The sequence below is a fragment of the Xenopus tropicalis genome, chromosome 2, assembly GCF_000004195.4.
Source record: "Xenopus tropicalis strain Nigerian chromosome 2, UCB_Xtro_10.0, whole genome shotgun sequence".
Taxonomy (NCBI): domain Eukaryota; kingdom Metazoa; phylum Chordata; class Amphibia; order Anura; family Pipidae; genus Xenopus; species Xenopus tropicalis.
In genome coordinates, this window is record NC_030678.2 from 79,355,597 (window position 1) to 79,372,980 (window position 17,384).

The window sequence follows — 17,384 nt, forward strand, 5'->3', positions numbered from 1 at the left end:
CACATCAGTTAGGCATTGCCATTTCCCACTGGCAGATAGGTTGGGTATAGTGGCATTCACGTTATATATGCTTTTATTGCATGAAAGGTCTTTTTATAAATGTATTGTTGTATGCACCTTGCTTGGTGCCGATCTACATTAATTATGTTGGGTTGAAAAACCCAACATATTATTCTTCTACTATACTTCCACTTATTCTTAGTGCCCCCTCCCCCATTTTCTAAACGCTACTCCTCTTACAGTTTTAGAGGTACAACACCAAAACTCTCCACACTTCTTCACCCTATAGCGGAGCAGGTTGCTTGTGCTTTTGTAAGCGATCCTGCCCCCCGTCTTTCTGTGGCGCCACTCTGAACACCCAAATTTTCCCATTGACTTTGGCAGGGAAGATTTTCAAACTTCTACCACTCTTGCAGCTCTGAAGATACACCCCCCAAACTTGAATAACATAATCATGTGGTCACCGCGAATGAAACAGCAACATTTGTTGGATGACCCAAAGCGGGAGGGGCCAACAACAGCCAATCAAATTTCACCAATTGACTTTAATGGGGAAATTGAAACTTCTGCCACTCTTACAGCTTTGAGGCTGCACTCGCCAAACTTGAATCACATAGTCACAGGGTCAGCCTGAATGAAAACATGATTTCAGTGGTGAAATTTTCAGTCCCCAAACTCGGAACGTAGTCACCCAGTGACAAACTGTGCAAAGTTTAGAAAAGTGGGCTGGACCAACAACAGCCAAATAGATTTGACCTATAGACTTCATACGTTTAAATTTAAACTGCTGCCATTCTTTAAATATTAATACTAAGGTCCCTAAACTTTGCAGAGTTAGTCACCAGGTAACAGAGGTTCAGAGTTAGAAAAAGTGGATGGAGCCACCAACAGCCAATCACATTTCACCTATTTACTTTCAATGTTGTAGTGTCTAATGCTGTCAGTCCCATAATTTTTATTCAAAGTTCGTCTCTGGGGGCCTGCAGTTCAAAAATAGAAATAGTGGGTAGGGCCACTAACAGCCAACCAGATTTCATCCATTGAATTTTATTGGTTTAAATTTAAAATACTGTCATTCTCATACTATTTATGCCAGGGTGCCCACTGTTTGTCACTAGGTGACTTCGATTCAAGGTCAGAAAAAGTGGGCACACCCACCAACTACCAATCACAATTCACCTATTGACTTTTATTGGTTTAAATTTAAACTGCTGCTGTTCTTTAACTATTAATCCTAGGGTCCCTAAACTTTGCAGAGTTAGTCACTGGCTAACTGCAGTTCCAGATTAGAAATGTGGGCGGAGCCACCAACCACCTATCAAATGTCACTCATTGACTTTCAGTGGGAAAATTTCAATTGCTGCCATTCAGACACTATTAAAACCAGCATCCCCAAACTTTGCATAGTGGTTTTTACTATATAACTGTGGTACAAGGTTAGAAAAAGTGGGTGGAGCCAACAACAGATCAGATTTCATTCAGTGACGTTTTTCAAAACAACATGTTATTTTCTTATATTCTTCTTGATGCTGGCATAATCTATTATGTGTGTATACATAACTATTAAGATCAAATATAATGCCTCAAAATCTGATTCTGTTTACATTCTTACTAAGGGCAGACAGTATGAGGAAAAACATGTGCAGGTCATTCTGCAGCTTTATGGCAAAATTTAGGTAAAACAGGTCACTTAAAATGATTTTACCATAAATAACATATTTGTAACAATGATGAAATTTAAATCAAGTATCAGGTTGTATTTGCTTGTGTAAGTTACATCTGTTTAGACCTGTGAAAAATTATATACCAGACTGACAGTCTATGAGCAGTGATACTTTTCCCTTTTTGTTTAGGATCAGTAACAGCAGAATTCGGAAAGGCTTCATAGTGATTTAAATGCCATTTTAGAGGCAAAATTGCCTCTAATATTTCTGTGGCAAAGTTTTTATCATATGGATAATTGCTCAGTAGTAAACCTCATGTTTGTAAGTGTATTTTGTTTACCTGAGAGAAAAAGAATCTTTTTTTTTTTTTTTTTTTTTCCTGTTCACTTGGCCAAAAAAAAAAAACCTGTCAGATTTCTGCAATCTTTTATTTATGAAGTTGGGCAAAACATTTTTACTTTTAGCATAATTATTACCATTCGTTTAGTACTGTCAGTATATGTGTGTACTCGATGTTGTCAAACTAATGTCTTACCTTTAAAAATGTCATAATAGATTAACGCTTATTTGCTAATGGAGTTAAGATTGGGGATTTCAGATAAACATTGCAGTTTCTATGCCAATCAGAATACCTTTTAATTGTAGATCTTTAATAAAGGGGTGAACATTTATTAAGCTTAATAATTTGTCTTACTTAACATTAATAAAAAATATGAATAAAAATATGCAGGACCAATTTAGCCTTTTGATGAACTACTGTTGAGCAGTCTGAATCTTGTCTGTTTGTTAAGTTTTAAAGGGAAACTATCACAAACATGAAAATTTAATATAACCTTCAACTTTTCAAAATTAGAATCTTTCTAAATATAAATATAATCAATTAAACCTCTCTCTCTCTCTTTTTTCTCTATTCATGCAGAAGTCAGGGTCAGACTTTGATGGACAAGTAGGTCCATCCTAGCAGATGTATTAGAGCTAACTCAACTTTTTCCAGCACAGACAATATCTTATCCTGCTTGCAGAAAAAGAGTATTTCTGTTTATTTTGACAGCATGAACTCTAATACATCTTCTAGGCCAAGTGAGCCGCCCCCACCCTCTAAAGCATCTAACTGTATCAAAATCTGACTCCAACTCCTGCATGAAGGTTGCTGAGAGGGAGATATTGAAAAGGATGTAGTTTATTTCAGAAATAGTGCAGATTTTTTAATCAATTATTTTAAGACATTTTGACAAAAGATCCCCTTTATGGACAATTGCTGGGTAACGATGCCTGTGTTTGCTATAGAAAGTTTGACCAGCAATAAATGTACAGTAACTGTCCCAAAATCTGCTTTACTTTAGTTTTACTTTTCTTGCATTTCACAAAGTTCCCATAGGATTTTGTGGTATAGCATCTTATAGTATCATGTATTGATTTTCTGCAAAAAACTTTGGGAATACCCAAAGGCCAAGTGGAGGTAGGTTAACAAATATTTTTTGACCTACCTCCACCGGACCTTCAAAGAATTTTTATGTCCCCAAGCCTGCTCAAAAGCTCAACAGACTTCCCTGTATGACATCATAATTTTAATTTAATACAGCCCTTGAACATCCTATATGAGAAAAATGTGCCCATTACATGGACAGCACTGTTCTACCCCATTTCTCATTAGTCTGGACCTCTGCCTCCCTTGCTCTGCAGATTAAAATGTCAACACAGTTCCATACCAGAGGTTCAGGTCGTTGGTGCCCATTGTGTAAATGCCGATCTGGTCATAGACTTCAAATCACTTGTGGGGAAAGTATTTGTAGGCAATGTTTGCAAATTTTTTTACATTATTTATTTATTAATTAATATTATAGCCTTTGTTTGTAGCTTTTGTAGTGTGGGCAAGATAATGAAGGGCTATTACTAAAAGTACTTAATTTTGTGCAAATATTAGGTTTCTGTAAAACTGAGATAGTAATTGAACCCCCATGTGTTAGCAAAAAATAAAAAACTGTCATAATTTTTCTGGGGCTTTACTGTTTTTTTGATAATTTCTTATTAGTGCTATTTAGTGATATTTTTGAATTTATATAACTTTTAGATGTTAGTAAGATGGCATCCAGTATCAGAAAATGCTCTGTAACAGGAATCATTTCTTTTTTTTTTGTTAACTCTTTGGAATATACTATTATTTTAATGGATTGTGGCATCAGTGCGTTAGTTGCTGCTTTGGTGAATTGATTGCAGAATGCATCTGGAAATTTGAGGCCAAAGTGTTAACCATACAGATCTAAACATTATGCTGTATTGTAATTGCATGGGTAGCATGAAGCAACTGACTTTAAGGTTTTGGAGTTCTGAATCAATTATTGTTCCAGTGGTGCCGACTATTTCTGACCATTCTCCTGATAGGTATTTATTTTACCACATATTTTTGCGGCAAGTACAGTTATACCAGTAGCAAATGTCTCAGATTTCTGTATGATTCAGGGAAATTATATTGTAAACTTAGCTGAGATTGTGACTGATATGAATGATAAGAAATCTTTGCAAAACACTTGTATGTTGGAGCTATATAAATAGAGGATAATAGGTAGTGAATCTATTTTTTGGAAACCCATTAGCTAGAAAGGTCCAAAATTCAGCATTGCCATTTCCTATCGATTTCTATTTAAACAAAAATGTTTCATGTTTTTATGCATTTTCTTGTATATAACAGTTAGATAGTACTTTTGGAGAAACTTTGAACTACAGGAAGGCCATCACCCTTTGAGTCCATTATAAGCAAATGAATACATTTTCTTTAAAAAAAAAAAAAAAAAGTATTTTCTGTAATAATAAAACAGTACAATGTGCTTGATACTAACTAAGCTGCATATATCCATACTGGTGGCAAAACTTTCTATTGGTTTTGTAAAATATTTAAATCATTTTAAGCAGATTAAAGGTATCTGGAAAACACCCAGTCCCAAGAATTCTGAGTAATAAATCCTGTACTTGTTTGTATCTCGACTAGCATACATCCACTTGGTAAACTGTCCTATTACTTTGTATTTCATTTTAAAGGCTTTTTATTTGTAACTCTTAAAACACCACTTTGGAAACTGCCCGGTCCCAAGTATTCTAAATAATAAATTCCATACCTGGGAACTCTAGGAATTGCTGTGATAGTTATTAAAATTGTTTGGTGTTAAACCACTTGAACCTCACATTTTTTTCTTGAAAATAAATAATAATTTCTAAAACAATATAAAATATTTTTATAGCAACTTTGTTTTTATTTTACTTTATTTCTCAGTTCTCTAATAATTAGAAATGGGACTGGTTTTTTTTCCTGCTAGCATGCCAGTGTGTATACATTACATAAAAATTATGTCAGCTTCGCGTGGCTTTCCGATTTTACATTGTGTGAAAAATTTAATTTAGTGTTCTCTGTTTTTTTCATGCCAGAGGACAAATTCGTTTGCTAGATAAGAGACTGTTTTGAATGTCTGTTTTTTCAGAAGTACAATTTATTTAACCTGTGTTTAGCCTGCAGTGTGGCATAGATGTGTATATGTCATCCATCTAATATAACATATTACATATAGCATAACTAATGTACACAGTGCTTTACAAGCATAAACACAAATACAATTATTATGTATTTAACAAAACTGTGTACATCATAGAAGTCTCAGTACACCGTAGTAATGAGTTCCCTGTCCTGAAGAGCTTGCAACAGTTATACTTCTTTATCAGCTCCTTAAAAATATGATGGAGGTGTGTATTTTTCATTGATGACTTTAATAAAGATATAAAGGTAGTGTGGTAGTAGGTTCACATAAACTGGTTGTAATTTATTTATTTATTTTTTGAAGACTCGAAATGCTACAATAGGGTCTGTAACAATTTGACATCTATTGAAATCTGATGCAAGTTTAGAGTATGTTTCCAGCGTAGGAACTTGAACCACAGCAGTGGCGTGTAACTAAGATTTCAGAAGATTTCACAGTTAAGTCGAATGCAAATGCACTTTCATACAAACATATTTATTTGCAACAGGCCGTTAGGCTAATGTCACACAATTAGACAGATACAATTCCCATACTGCATGATTCCATCTCAAGTTAAACATAATTTATTAATATACAGTGCTTCCTTTAAAAAAAATCAGTGCTTTGAAATATAAATATCAGAACTAATTTTTAATGTAGGATTTATTTAGTAAAAGGAGAGAACTGATCAGGGTAAATACTTTTGCAAGGCATTATATGAAATATATTATTGCATATAGTTTTTGTTTATGCTAAACAAAGAGTAAAACTTTTATCAACTAATTCTTCCCTTTAACTTAAAGCCTTAAAGATGCTCACTAGAAATTAAGCACTGCAAAAGAGACTTTACAGTAAGTTTCTGCACTATAATAACAAAATAATACTTATAAATTCAGGGTAATAACTATTCTTCCTTGTTTTTATTAGTGTTTAGAAATTACTTCAACTAGCTCAGTAAAACTAAAAAGTTTGTGATTTCATTTTATATTTGAGCTGAGTAAAAAGAGTTAATAATTCTCTGTGCTATAAAATTAAAATGAGTGATATTAATTATCATGTGCATTTTGGAATGAACTGATAAAACTCTTATATGGTTAGGCTAAAAACACAAGACCACTTATAATAATTGCTAGCAATGCTGCTCTTTATTGTGATCATGCTGTTCTCTGCCTGGTCTTGAAACATTATTCTCTTTAATACTACATTTATATAATCAATGCGAGCCAGTGTAGGATTCGCACTCTTATTAGACATAACTTATGCAGGCTCTAAAAAAAAAAACATCTTGCATCACCATCATGAAAAACTCTACAGAATTTAAAAAGAACGTTAGCTCATGTTTTAACTTATTTTCATAACTCTTTGATATTTGTAAATGATAGGTACCTTTTTGTGCTTTACATACATACTTAGTTAAAGGGCATGTGTTTTCTCTCTTTTTTCAGTAATATCCCCTATTACAAAGATGTTTTCCTATGTTCATGTTACAGTTGATTAAATGGCGCTAAATACATTTTGTTCAAGCAGAAAAAAATACTCACCATCTTTATTTGTTCCCTCCTGTCATCCTGCATCCACCCACCACCTCTGTTCTCTCCACATATGAAGATTAAATAAAAACATGACTTTAATACCATACCTGTTTTATATTTCACTCAGCTCCTTGGCTCTTATAATTTTGTCATTGATAGTTTGGGGACATACATTTTCCCCCCAATCGTTATATAGAAGAGTTTTAAGAATGATTAATTAAATCAGTACTCTTGGATATAATTTGAATGGCAAGAAAAGCAGATTTTTAAAACATATCTATTAAATATAGGGTTCTCTATATAATGTGATTCTACTTAAGGTTTTTATGGTTTTGTTTTTAGGGTAGTTATATGAATTCATTTTTAAAACAGATTGGACAGATTTTTATCACAATGTTGAGAAAGGGCTTGCCAAATATACTCATATTTGTACTCAATTCTGCGCTTCTTTAATTACACTTAACTCTTATTGTGCACTTCTCTGGTATTCTAGACAGATTGGATGTACTTTTTTTTTTTTTTTCTTCTAGCATTTTTTTCAAATTCTCAGTTTAGACTAAATTAAATCGTTCAGCCTATAACTTTAGGCTAAATGGTACCATTTTTCTTCATGGTGCTTTTTAATTGTATTATGTGTTTGGAAGTTGATAGTTTTGTTCTCTTTATAGAACTACAGCACAGGACTAAAAGGTTTTCCCATACCTGTTTGAGATGTCGGCCATGGAGGATGGACAGGATTTAACAGAGCAGCCGGTAACTGCTTTTTTTAATTACATTTTTCTTATTCTGTATTAATTGGATTTTTTTATTGTTTACTTATATATTCCAGCAATATTTCCCGAAAATATGTGAATGTTTGTTTTCAGGAGCAGTTAGCTAAAAATAACTTTAACAACAATTCCCTATGTAATGAACTTTTAGATAACTTTTAATATGTTATAGAATGCCCTATTCCTAGCAACTTTGCAGTTGGGCATCATTATTTTATAGTTTCTAACTCATTTGCCTCTCAAGGGGTCACTGACTCTGGCAGTCAAAATACTACCACTTTGTGAGGCTACAGTGTTATTGTCATAGTTACTTTTTATCACCTTTGCCTATTTATATTTGATTCTCTTATTTAAACCACTGCCCTAGCAACCAAATAGCTGCTGAAATACCAAACTGAAGAGCTGCTGAGCTAAATTAACAAAAACATAAATTAAAAAAGTAATAAAAGAAGACCAATTTCAAATTTTCTCAGAATATCAATTTCTACATCATACTAAGAGTTAATTTAAAGGTAAATTACCCCTTTAAATGTGGGTATGGTATAAAATAGGCAAATTACAAATAAATCTTTAGTATGATAGGGACATTGTTATTCTAATATAATTTCATATTTTCTATTTTGTCTTAAGCCTGAAATTTAAATGAAGTTAGGCTGCCACTGACACTGTCCTCCCCCAAACCCCACCAGATTAATCCTAAGGCTAGGTTTTTATTATCTTGCTATGCCGACTCTCACTTTTTCATCTTCCAGACTGTCATTCAAGCCACTGTCTAATTGCAAACATATGGGAGACCCTAACAACCAGATAACTCTTTACATTCCAAACCAGAGAACTGCAGAACAAAAATATATAAGTGATATAAGTAGCTATAAAACAACTAATATTCTACAAAAGGCCAATTTCAAATGTTCTAAAAACATTATTTAAAGTACACTGTACAAAGCCAGTTCTAAGTTGAATGTTCTTATCAAGCCACAATTTCCTGTTAAATGAACCCCTAGGTGGCTTAACATGCAATAAGACAAGAGGGTTGCTGTTACCTTGGCAAATAATTCATAAATATGAAATAAAATGTGGAATATTGGTTATGAAGAACTGTGGCCAGTAGGTTTAGCATGAAGAGAGATTTTGTTTAACAATGTAGTGGTTGCCTTAGAATTCATATCTTTGATATGGTTGTGCTCATAATGAAGAAACAGGTTGAAGTAATTTGTAGTAATGTCCAAAGTCTCTTCCAGTTTTATGGATTTCTGTAATTAGTTTTTCTGGTTTGTCGAAATACCAAATCTTGCATGAAGCATTCAACAAATCTCTGAACCAAATCCTAATTTGCATAGCAATATACTATGGGAGAAATCAGTGTATGAATCACTTTAAAAGAATCAGCAATTTCTGTATTTACATGATCTTTTTAGGGTTTAGATTTAGTTTATCCAGGCTCATGGGTTTACCAAAATCCGTGATTTGGCGCATCCCTAGTACTTTGATTGGTGACATCTAAGACAAAAGAAATTATTCAGCTAAGGTATGGATGCAGTATACATACAGGGGACATCTATCTATCATCTATCTATCCCCTAAGTCTTTAATGTATTGTGTTATATTATTTTGCATCCAACAAATTTTAGAAGAAGGGGTGTGGCCTGATCGCTATATCTACTTTTAGTTTTCACACATGCATACACCCAGTCAGCTGTAACAGAGACAGGCTTAAATATTGTGCCTAGACTGCAGAAAAAAAAAGATAATGCAACAAGATATGAGAGTCTTAATAATAAAATGGTAGAGGCATGGGATCTAGTATGCAAAATGCTTAGGACCTGGGGTTTTTCAGAGAGGGAGATTCTCCATAATTTTCATCAACTTACCTTGTAGACCAAGAATACATGTAAACATTAAATAAGTCAATTGTTGTACCATCATTATAGGTTTTTTTCATTTAGTTATAACCATAGCTTGTACTTGATCCTATTATTTTAGAAACAGGAAAGTAATTACAAAAACATTTTTCAGTTATTTGATTACAATAAAGTCTACAGCATATGTCCTTTCCATGTTTCAGAACTTTCTGGATAACTGGTTTCCCAATAATGGATTTTACTCCTGTATTGTAATAGTAGTTTTATTATAGTATTGTAGGTATTATAATGCCTAGTGGGAAATACTGGCCAGTGTTTAAGTTTCTAGAATTTTTTTTATTCTCTTTTATTTATATAATTTTAACATATTTACACAGTGCTTACAGTCATATTCACATGACACTGTTTGGTAGGCCTGGCAAATTCCAGAGGGGCTGCTGTAGGATGCCTTGGGCAGTTACTATTGAGTGGCCTGGTGGGTGCTGTTTGGGCCTATGTTTACTTGAAATGCCAGGGCTTATTTTGAATCTCAGTCCAGACCTGCTATCTGGTATCCGTTTCATCAGGAGACACTCCATATGTTTTTGGAGCGTGGAAGGAAACTGAATCCCCCATGGGAAACCAGCACAGACACAGAAAGAACATGCAGATTTCTTGCTGATAGTGCCCAGGTCAGAATTGAACCCCATGATCCCAGCTCATTTAAAATTGCTTGTGTGCTGGTACAGGTTTTCAGATAATATTCACTTGCTCTTTTAAAATATGCTCTTTTGAAAAAAGGTTTTCAAACTAGCTCTAGATTGGCAGACTATCCCCCCTATGTAATGAAAGTTGCTAACCTATAGCAGTTTTGGGAGTTGAACTGCCCAGTGTGTATAAAGTTCTTTACTGATATATTTATTGACATTATGCAAATGCTCTCAAGCTTTACTTGATACATTACATAATAAGTCTTTCAGAGCTTTTATAGGAACTCTTTTTGCGAGTGATGATTTTAAAGATACAGGTATGGGACCTGGGTTTTTTTAGATAGGGGATCTTTCCATAATTTGGATCACCATGCTACAAGTCCACTAAAAATCACTTAAAACGTCAAATAATCAAATAGAATTGTATTGGCTCTAATAAAGATTTATTATATCTTAGTTAGGATCACGTACAATGTAGTGGCTTATTACAGAGAAATTAGATTTTTTTTATGGAAGACAGACTTCCTGTAATTTGGAGCTTTCTGAAAAATGGGTTTGCAGATAACAGATACCTACCTGTTCCAATATAATGACTGAATGCAACCTCTGGAATACAAAATGGTGCATCCCTAACAAGTATGCCATCAACCAAACTTAGTGGCAGACTTATTAGAATTCAGATTTGTGTAGTTTTAGAGGGTTTTTTCTACAACAACTAAAACTAAACTCACAAATTAAAAAAGCATCAATGTTTCTCTCATTTTTAAAACAATAGCAGAAATTTGTAAAAAAAAAAAAATAATAATAATAAAATAAAAAGGGAATACCTAGAGTCGTGAACTTTATATTGACTTCTACATTACATAACTTTTTACATTTGCTGTTTGCACAGTTTTGATGCAAAAAAAGTTGTTGATTCACATTTTTTAACCCCAAAAACCCCTACAAATTGTGGAAAATACTAAATACTATCAAGAACCGTGTACAGGTATGGGACCTCTCACATCACAGTGTTCAGCCAAGGGGTCTTTCTGTAATTTAAATCTCCATACTTTGTCTACTAAAAAAACATTTAATAATTAAATAAACCTAATAGGATTGTTTTATCTCCAATAAGGGTAACTCATATTTTAGTTGAGAGCAAGTACAAGTTACTATTTTGTTATTACAGAAATAAAGGAAAATAGCTACATTCTTTTTATTAAAATGGTTTCTCTGGGAGATGGCTTTCCTGTAATTTGAAGCTTTCTGGATAATGGATCCCATACCTGTATAAATTTATTATAATAATCACTATCGAACAAATCACTAAATTAATTGTTTAAAATATCAATCACTGTATTTTGGAACTTTTTTGGATTGTGTCTGTTGAAGCTTTTCATTTGTATTTTAATAATTTCTATAATGTGATTTGTATTCATTTTACTATTTATGATGTTAAATGTGGTATTCACTGTTTAGTAATTACACCTTTGCTTTTTCAACCTTATTAATTTTTTTTTCTTTTTAATATGGATAGTAGTTTGTTCCAGGTGTGTTTCTCGTCCTCATTACATTTAATGACTCAGACTGGAAAAACTAAACATATCTCCCCTTGTGGAGGGATTAAAGTCGCTCCATGTAAGTTAATATCATACTTTCATGCTAGGATAACCTGGCCACTAATCACAGGAAGAGATAAGGACTTTTGTCATCTCTCCTATAACCAGTATCTGTAGTTTGTAGTTTTTTGTTTTGGGTTTTTTTTTTTTTTTTTTACATTTTTTTCCAATAACATTTAGTTTTTATTAAAGATTGCTCTACATATATTTTGCTCATCCAAATTGCTTTTTAAGACAGACAAAATAAAAGACATCATTGCACTATAAGTCATTTTAAGGCTGATTTGTTACTTTTAAAAATGGTAACATTTTGATTTTTTAATTCTTTATTGGGCTCTAGTGATCAAGACTAGAGCTGTCACAGAAAGTGGTACAGGTATGAAATTTGTTATTCAGATCCATGATGTGGATCACCATACCTTAAAGGAGAACTAAACCCTAAAACTGAATATGGCTAGACATGCCATATTTTATATAATGGACTTATTGAACCAGCCTAAAGGTTTAACATCTCTATAGTACTAATTATCCAGTTCTTTAAAGTTTTCACGGGGGTGTCCATTCTGGACATACGGGACACTTCTGTTAGAAGTGTCTGTGACACTTACATGCTCAATACTCTCTGAGCAGCTGTTGAGAAGCTAAGCTTAGGGGTTGTCGAAAATTATCAAGCAAAGAAGATGTTTGTCTGTCAAATAAGCTGATCCTAACGGGCCGATGATTAAAGACTGATGCTAACGGCACTGGTTTCAGAGCTGCCATGCAGTAATCATCTGTGTCAGTTACTTACCAGCTTTATATTGTGACATTTATAACATATATATATATATATATATATATATATATATATATATATATATATATACACAGTATATTGTGAGTCGGTCCCTAAACTCTGTAACAAAAGCAGCACAGAGCGTGTGCAGTGAATCAGCAAAAAAGAAGATGGGGAGCTACAGGGGCATCTTTGGGGGCACAGATCTTCCCTGCTAAAGGGAAGCCTTGGTTGCCTTGGGCTGGTACATGTCTAGCCTACGTCTTTAGTTAAGCTTTAGTCCTCCTTTAAGTCTGCTAAAAATAATTGAACCCAACAGGATTGCTTTGCCTCCAATACAGAATCATGCAGCTTAGTTACCATCAAGTATAAGGCACTGTTATATTATTATGCAATTATTTGCATAAAACGGAGATGGCTTTCTTCTAGTTTGGAGCTTTCTGGATTTGTAATTTCTTTACAATGCAGCTAATCTCCCCAGTTAAGAGGCTGAAAAGTAGGTGCAAGGACAGTAACAGAATAATTGAGAACTGTAGTCCTATAATGAAGTTGCTGTGTTTTTTTAGTGTAAAATAACACATATGTGACACTGTTACTGATGGGTATAATTTTTACAGAATTACATGCCCAGCGCTTTGACTGATGACTTTGTATCTTCAGACATTAGATGTCAAAACCATTCTTTAGTATAATGCTCTATCCCTTTAAAAGGAAAGGTGCATTTTCTCAGTTATGTTTAAAGTAAACTTCTGACTAATGAAATAATCAAAAAGAAATCTAATTAAGCTGTAGAAGTTTCTTAAATGTATTGGGGATATTTTATTCAAAGTGCACCTGTCCCTTTAAGGCCTGATTTTTCTGCTGAGTCAGATAGGCTGACATCTGTCAGTGTGGTAATGAAGTTTCAACAAAATCCCTGTAAAGCCAGAAGCAGCAGAAAAATTAGCTAATCAGATACCTGTAATAGCTGTCAAAGCTGCTGCTCTGCAGACAATATACAATTATAATGCAGGCTAAATGTATTGAAGTGAATTAGCTTATCTTCTTTATGGCTACATTTTCAAATTAATCAGATGTTGGACACATTGCTCTTTTAATTTTATTTAATTTATGAATAGATACCATTTTATATGCTGAAATCCAGCTGCATAGCAGTTCTTCTCATTCTGCGTCATTTCAAATCCTGGCAAGGGAGGAGGGACTAAAACATTAATAAGATTTATTATAAAAATTGATTACAAAAAGTAACATTTTCCACAGTTTACAGACAGCATTCAGGAATTACATAACCCACAATGCACTGATGTTCCTTTCCTTATTGACATCACATGTGCAGGAAATTAAGGGATTTGGAGGATGCAGATTGAAGGTAGGCCGAGGACAGTCAACTACTATTACATTTTATTTGAGTCTTAAAGTAGTCAGCCAAATTAGCAGGAAAACAAGGGGGCAGGCTTAGGTAACTGTTCCAAACCATATTATAACATTAAAAATTATGAAAAGGCTGCATATTTTCTAATTGATGTGCATTATAGAGTTGCTTGAATTTATACAATTTAAAAAGTTTGCTTTTCAAAAAAAGCTTCATTTCCTCAAATTCCCCTTTAAGTTACTAACTTTGCATATGTATTTCTAGTTGTGTCATAACCAGAAATCACCCACAATGCAAGAATTCAGAAGGGGGATTGGATTTCCCATGACAAGGGCTTGTGCCAAAATGCTGGTGTAATTTTCATTTCCTGAAAGGTTACAAGTAGTCTAAGGTTTGGGAGCCCACCACACAACTACACACAGCCAGATTTTTGATAAGGACTTTGAAATAAAAATACACCTAAACCATTACTTCATGGCAATTCACTGAGCTCCCCATTGAGTCATTTTTTATTTGAAAAGTTACATCTTAAAAACTGCAATACCTTTATATTAGTAACCTTAATTATTAATGAGGTAGCAAAAGAAGCAGGAGCAGCAAAGAAAAGTGTGACAGGAAAAATGGAGAAGCTAAAATAGGAAAGGGAGACTAAAGATGCAAAGGGAGTATGACAAAAGACTTGGGCTGATAAACACTGGGCAAATTTGCACCTGAGCTGCAGGTAGAACAATGAAAGCAAACTTAGGATTGGTTTCAATGGCATACTGCCCAGGTGCAATCATTCATATAGCAATCTGTCATACAGATTGGGAAGATCTAGATGTCTTCCGAATCTCACGGAGAACTCACACAGGGCCAATAGTTGTGCCACTTCCAAGACTGGAAACAATATTCTCACAATTTATTTTTTCTATGTCCAGTACAAATCTGATACCCAGAATTAAAATTGTTTGCAAACAATTGTAACTTTTATATATTAATTACAAAATCTAATACAAAGGAAAAAAAACCTTTCATTTGAAACTGCTGCAATTTGAGCATCTATTGTCTGTCCCATTTTTTTCCTCACCCGTTGAGTGACACAATGCTCTGTATTGCCCTGTAGGCAACCCTAGTGGAAAATTGCAGTACACTGACTGTAACCAGAGGATTATTCCTATCACCAAAATATTTATTTTGGCAAATGGTAGAGCATGGAAAAATTCATAAAGGGAAAACCCAATTTAATTTTAATATAATTTAATTACTGCAATCTGTGGAAGTCATTTTATGTATGTAGAACAGGGAAGTCAGACATTGCAATAAATATAAATACATTTAAGTGTCCTCTGTTCCTGCTGCTCTAATACTAATCATAGAGCTGTATAGTGCCTTAAAGTAATATGGGTTTTCATGCTATAAAATGGCTACTGCCAGTTCTCCATCCCCTTAGTGTGGCTTCTTTTTGAGACCAACATCTATATTCATTTATCATTATATGCAAAATAAATTGGCTTCTTGAATTCAGTCACACAATGATTTTACCCAAAGGAAACATTAATCATAAATGCAACGTGTTTAATTGAAAGGAACAGTTAAAACACAACTTGGTACTCACAAAAGTAAGTATAACAGGGCAAATGATGATCTGTGTCAAAGGAACAAGGCAAATAACCACCCCAAAATAGCAATGAGTTATCATAAATGTTGATTTTGTCAATAGTGATGCACCGGATGCTGACAGTTATATGCATACCTGACGGGTAAATGCATTAACAAAATGTTTTCTTTCATCCAAACAGCATCTGAGCACTTGTCATGTGAAGTTAAAGTACAAAAAAAAAATGTAACTTCACTAGGGGTGCCAATATGTTAGGCATCCTCCAGTGAATTCAGTCACAAAGTTCTTTCCCTGGGCTAATGCTCCTTTTAGTTAAAACAAAAAAAAAAATGCTTTCATAAGTAGCTTTTTAGCTGGAAGAGAACGGTCTACTGCAACATTGTTTTAATTGTATATATATTCAGAACTGGCACTACATGGCATAGCAGAGGACAGACAGATATTTTTCCTGTACATTAATACATAATTTACCATTTGTAACTAATATACATATTTTATTTTGTTTTTGACTTGTTCTTAATTTTTATGGTTGCTGAATGATTTGCTTTCCTGGCCATAGCATCAAAAAAACCTGTTGCTGTGTAACGGTGGCCATACTCGTTAAGATCCGCTTATTTAAATGAGCAGATCTTCTCCCGATATGCTTACCTGAGGTCCTAGGGTCAAACAATCGAATTACAACAATAGGTATAGGAGCTGTAGGACAACATCAATAGGCCAATGAGTTCCCTGATCCAATGGAAAAGTTAAAGCTGCTGATTTTCTTAAAATAGTGTATGTCCACCTTAAGATTTAATTATGTTGGTTTGAAAACCCCAACATACTGTTCTTCGACTTCAGCTTATTCTTCCACTTCTGCATCAGTGGATAATGGACTGAGATTACAAGGAACCGTGAGTGTATGGACTTACTTTGTTTGCTATTCTTCCTCTTCTTATTCTCAGCGCCCCCCATTTTCTAAACGCTACTCCTCCTACAGTTTTTGGGGTACAACACCCAGACACTCCACGCTTCGTGTGGCGGAGGAGGTAGCTTGTGCTTTTTTTTTTTTTTTGTGGCGCCGCTCTGAACACCCCAATATTTACATTGACTTTGACAGGGAAGATTTTCAAACTGCTGAAACTCTTACAGCTTTGAAGTTGCACCCCCCAAACTTTATTAAAATATTCATGGGATCACCCTGAATGAAAATATATTTGTTGGATGCCCAAAAGTGGGTGGAGCTACGAACAGCCAATCAGATTTTACCTATTCTCACAGGATACCCAAACGCTTTACAGTTGGCCACTAAGGGACTGCAGTTTTAGGTTTAAAAAAAGTGGGTGGGGCCACCAACAGCCAGTCAGAGGTCACCTATTGAAATTTTTTTTGGTTAAAATTTAAAATGCTCTCATTCTCATACTACTTACGCCAGGGCCCCATACTTTGCAGAGTTAGTCACTGGGTGACAATAATTAATAAAGGTTTGAATAATAATCAAGGTTTGAATAAAGTCAGTGGAGCCATTAACAACCGAGATTTATCTAATTAATTTTAATGGGGAAATTTAAACTGCTGCCATTCTTACATATTAAATGCCAGTGTCCCCAAACTTTTCACAGTTGGTCATTAGGGGACTAAGAATAAAGGTTAGAAAAAGCACCAACAGCCAATCGGATTTCACCAATTGAATTTCATTAGTTTATATTTAAACAGCTGCCTTTCTCACAGCATTAATGTCAGGTTCCCCACACTTTGCAAATTTAGTCAATGATGGACTACAGTTAAGGTTAGTAAAAGTGGCAGTGCCACCAGCAGCCAATCAGATTTACATGTTTTTCAAACCAACGTGAAGTTTATACTCAAACTTCCCTTTCTAGTTTTTATTGCTATTTTAAATTCAGGTTGCTTTCCAAGAGCTCAACTAGTTAAGAATAAAATCGCATGGAGAAATTTCTAGCTCCCCGGTGCCAAAATACATTGACAATTATGGTTAAAAAAAATGACAATTATGGTTATTGTGCTGACCCTGCC

General features: G+C 34.2%; 1 protein-coding gene across 5 annotated transcripts in view; it reads left to right on the forward strand.

The window, feature by feature from the left end:
• The window catches only part of eya3 (EYA transcriptional coactivator and phosphatase 3), an 83,592-nt gene that overhangs the window by 35,526 nt on the left and 30,682 nt on the right, over window positions 1-17,384 (forward strand). For 3 of the 5 annotated variants that reach the window (XM_018091034.2, XM_012956238.3, XM_012956237.3), the window contains one exon: window positions 7,371-7,455. In XM_018091034.2, the coding sequence (XP_017946523.1) occupies window positions 7,414-7,455 (42 nt within the window). In that variant the 5' untranslated portion in view covers window positions 7,371-7,413. Of the gene's footprint in view, window positions 1-7,370; window positions 7,459-17,384 lie in introns of those variants that run through there. The other 2 variants (XM_018091035.1, NM_001123019.1) reach the window with 2 other exon arrangements.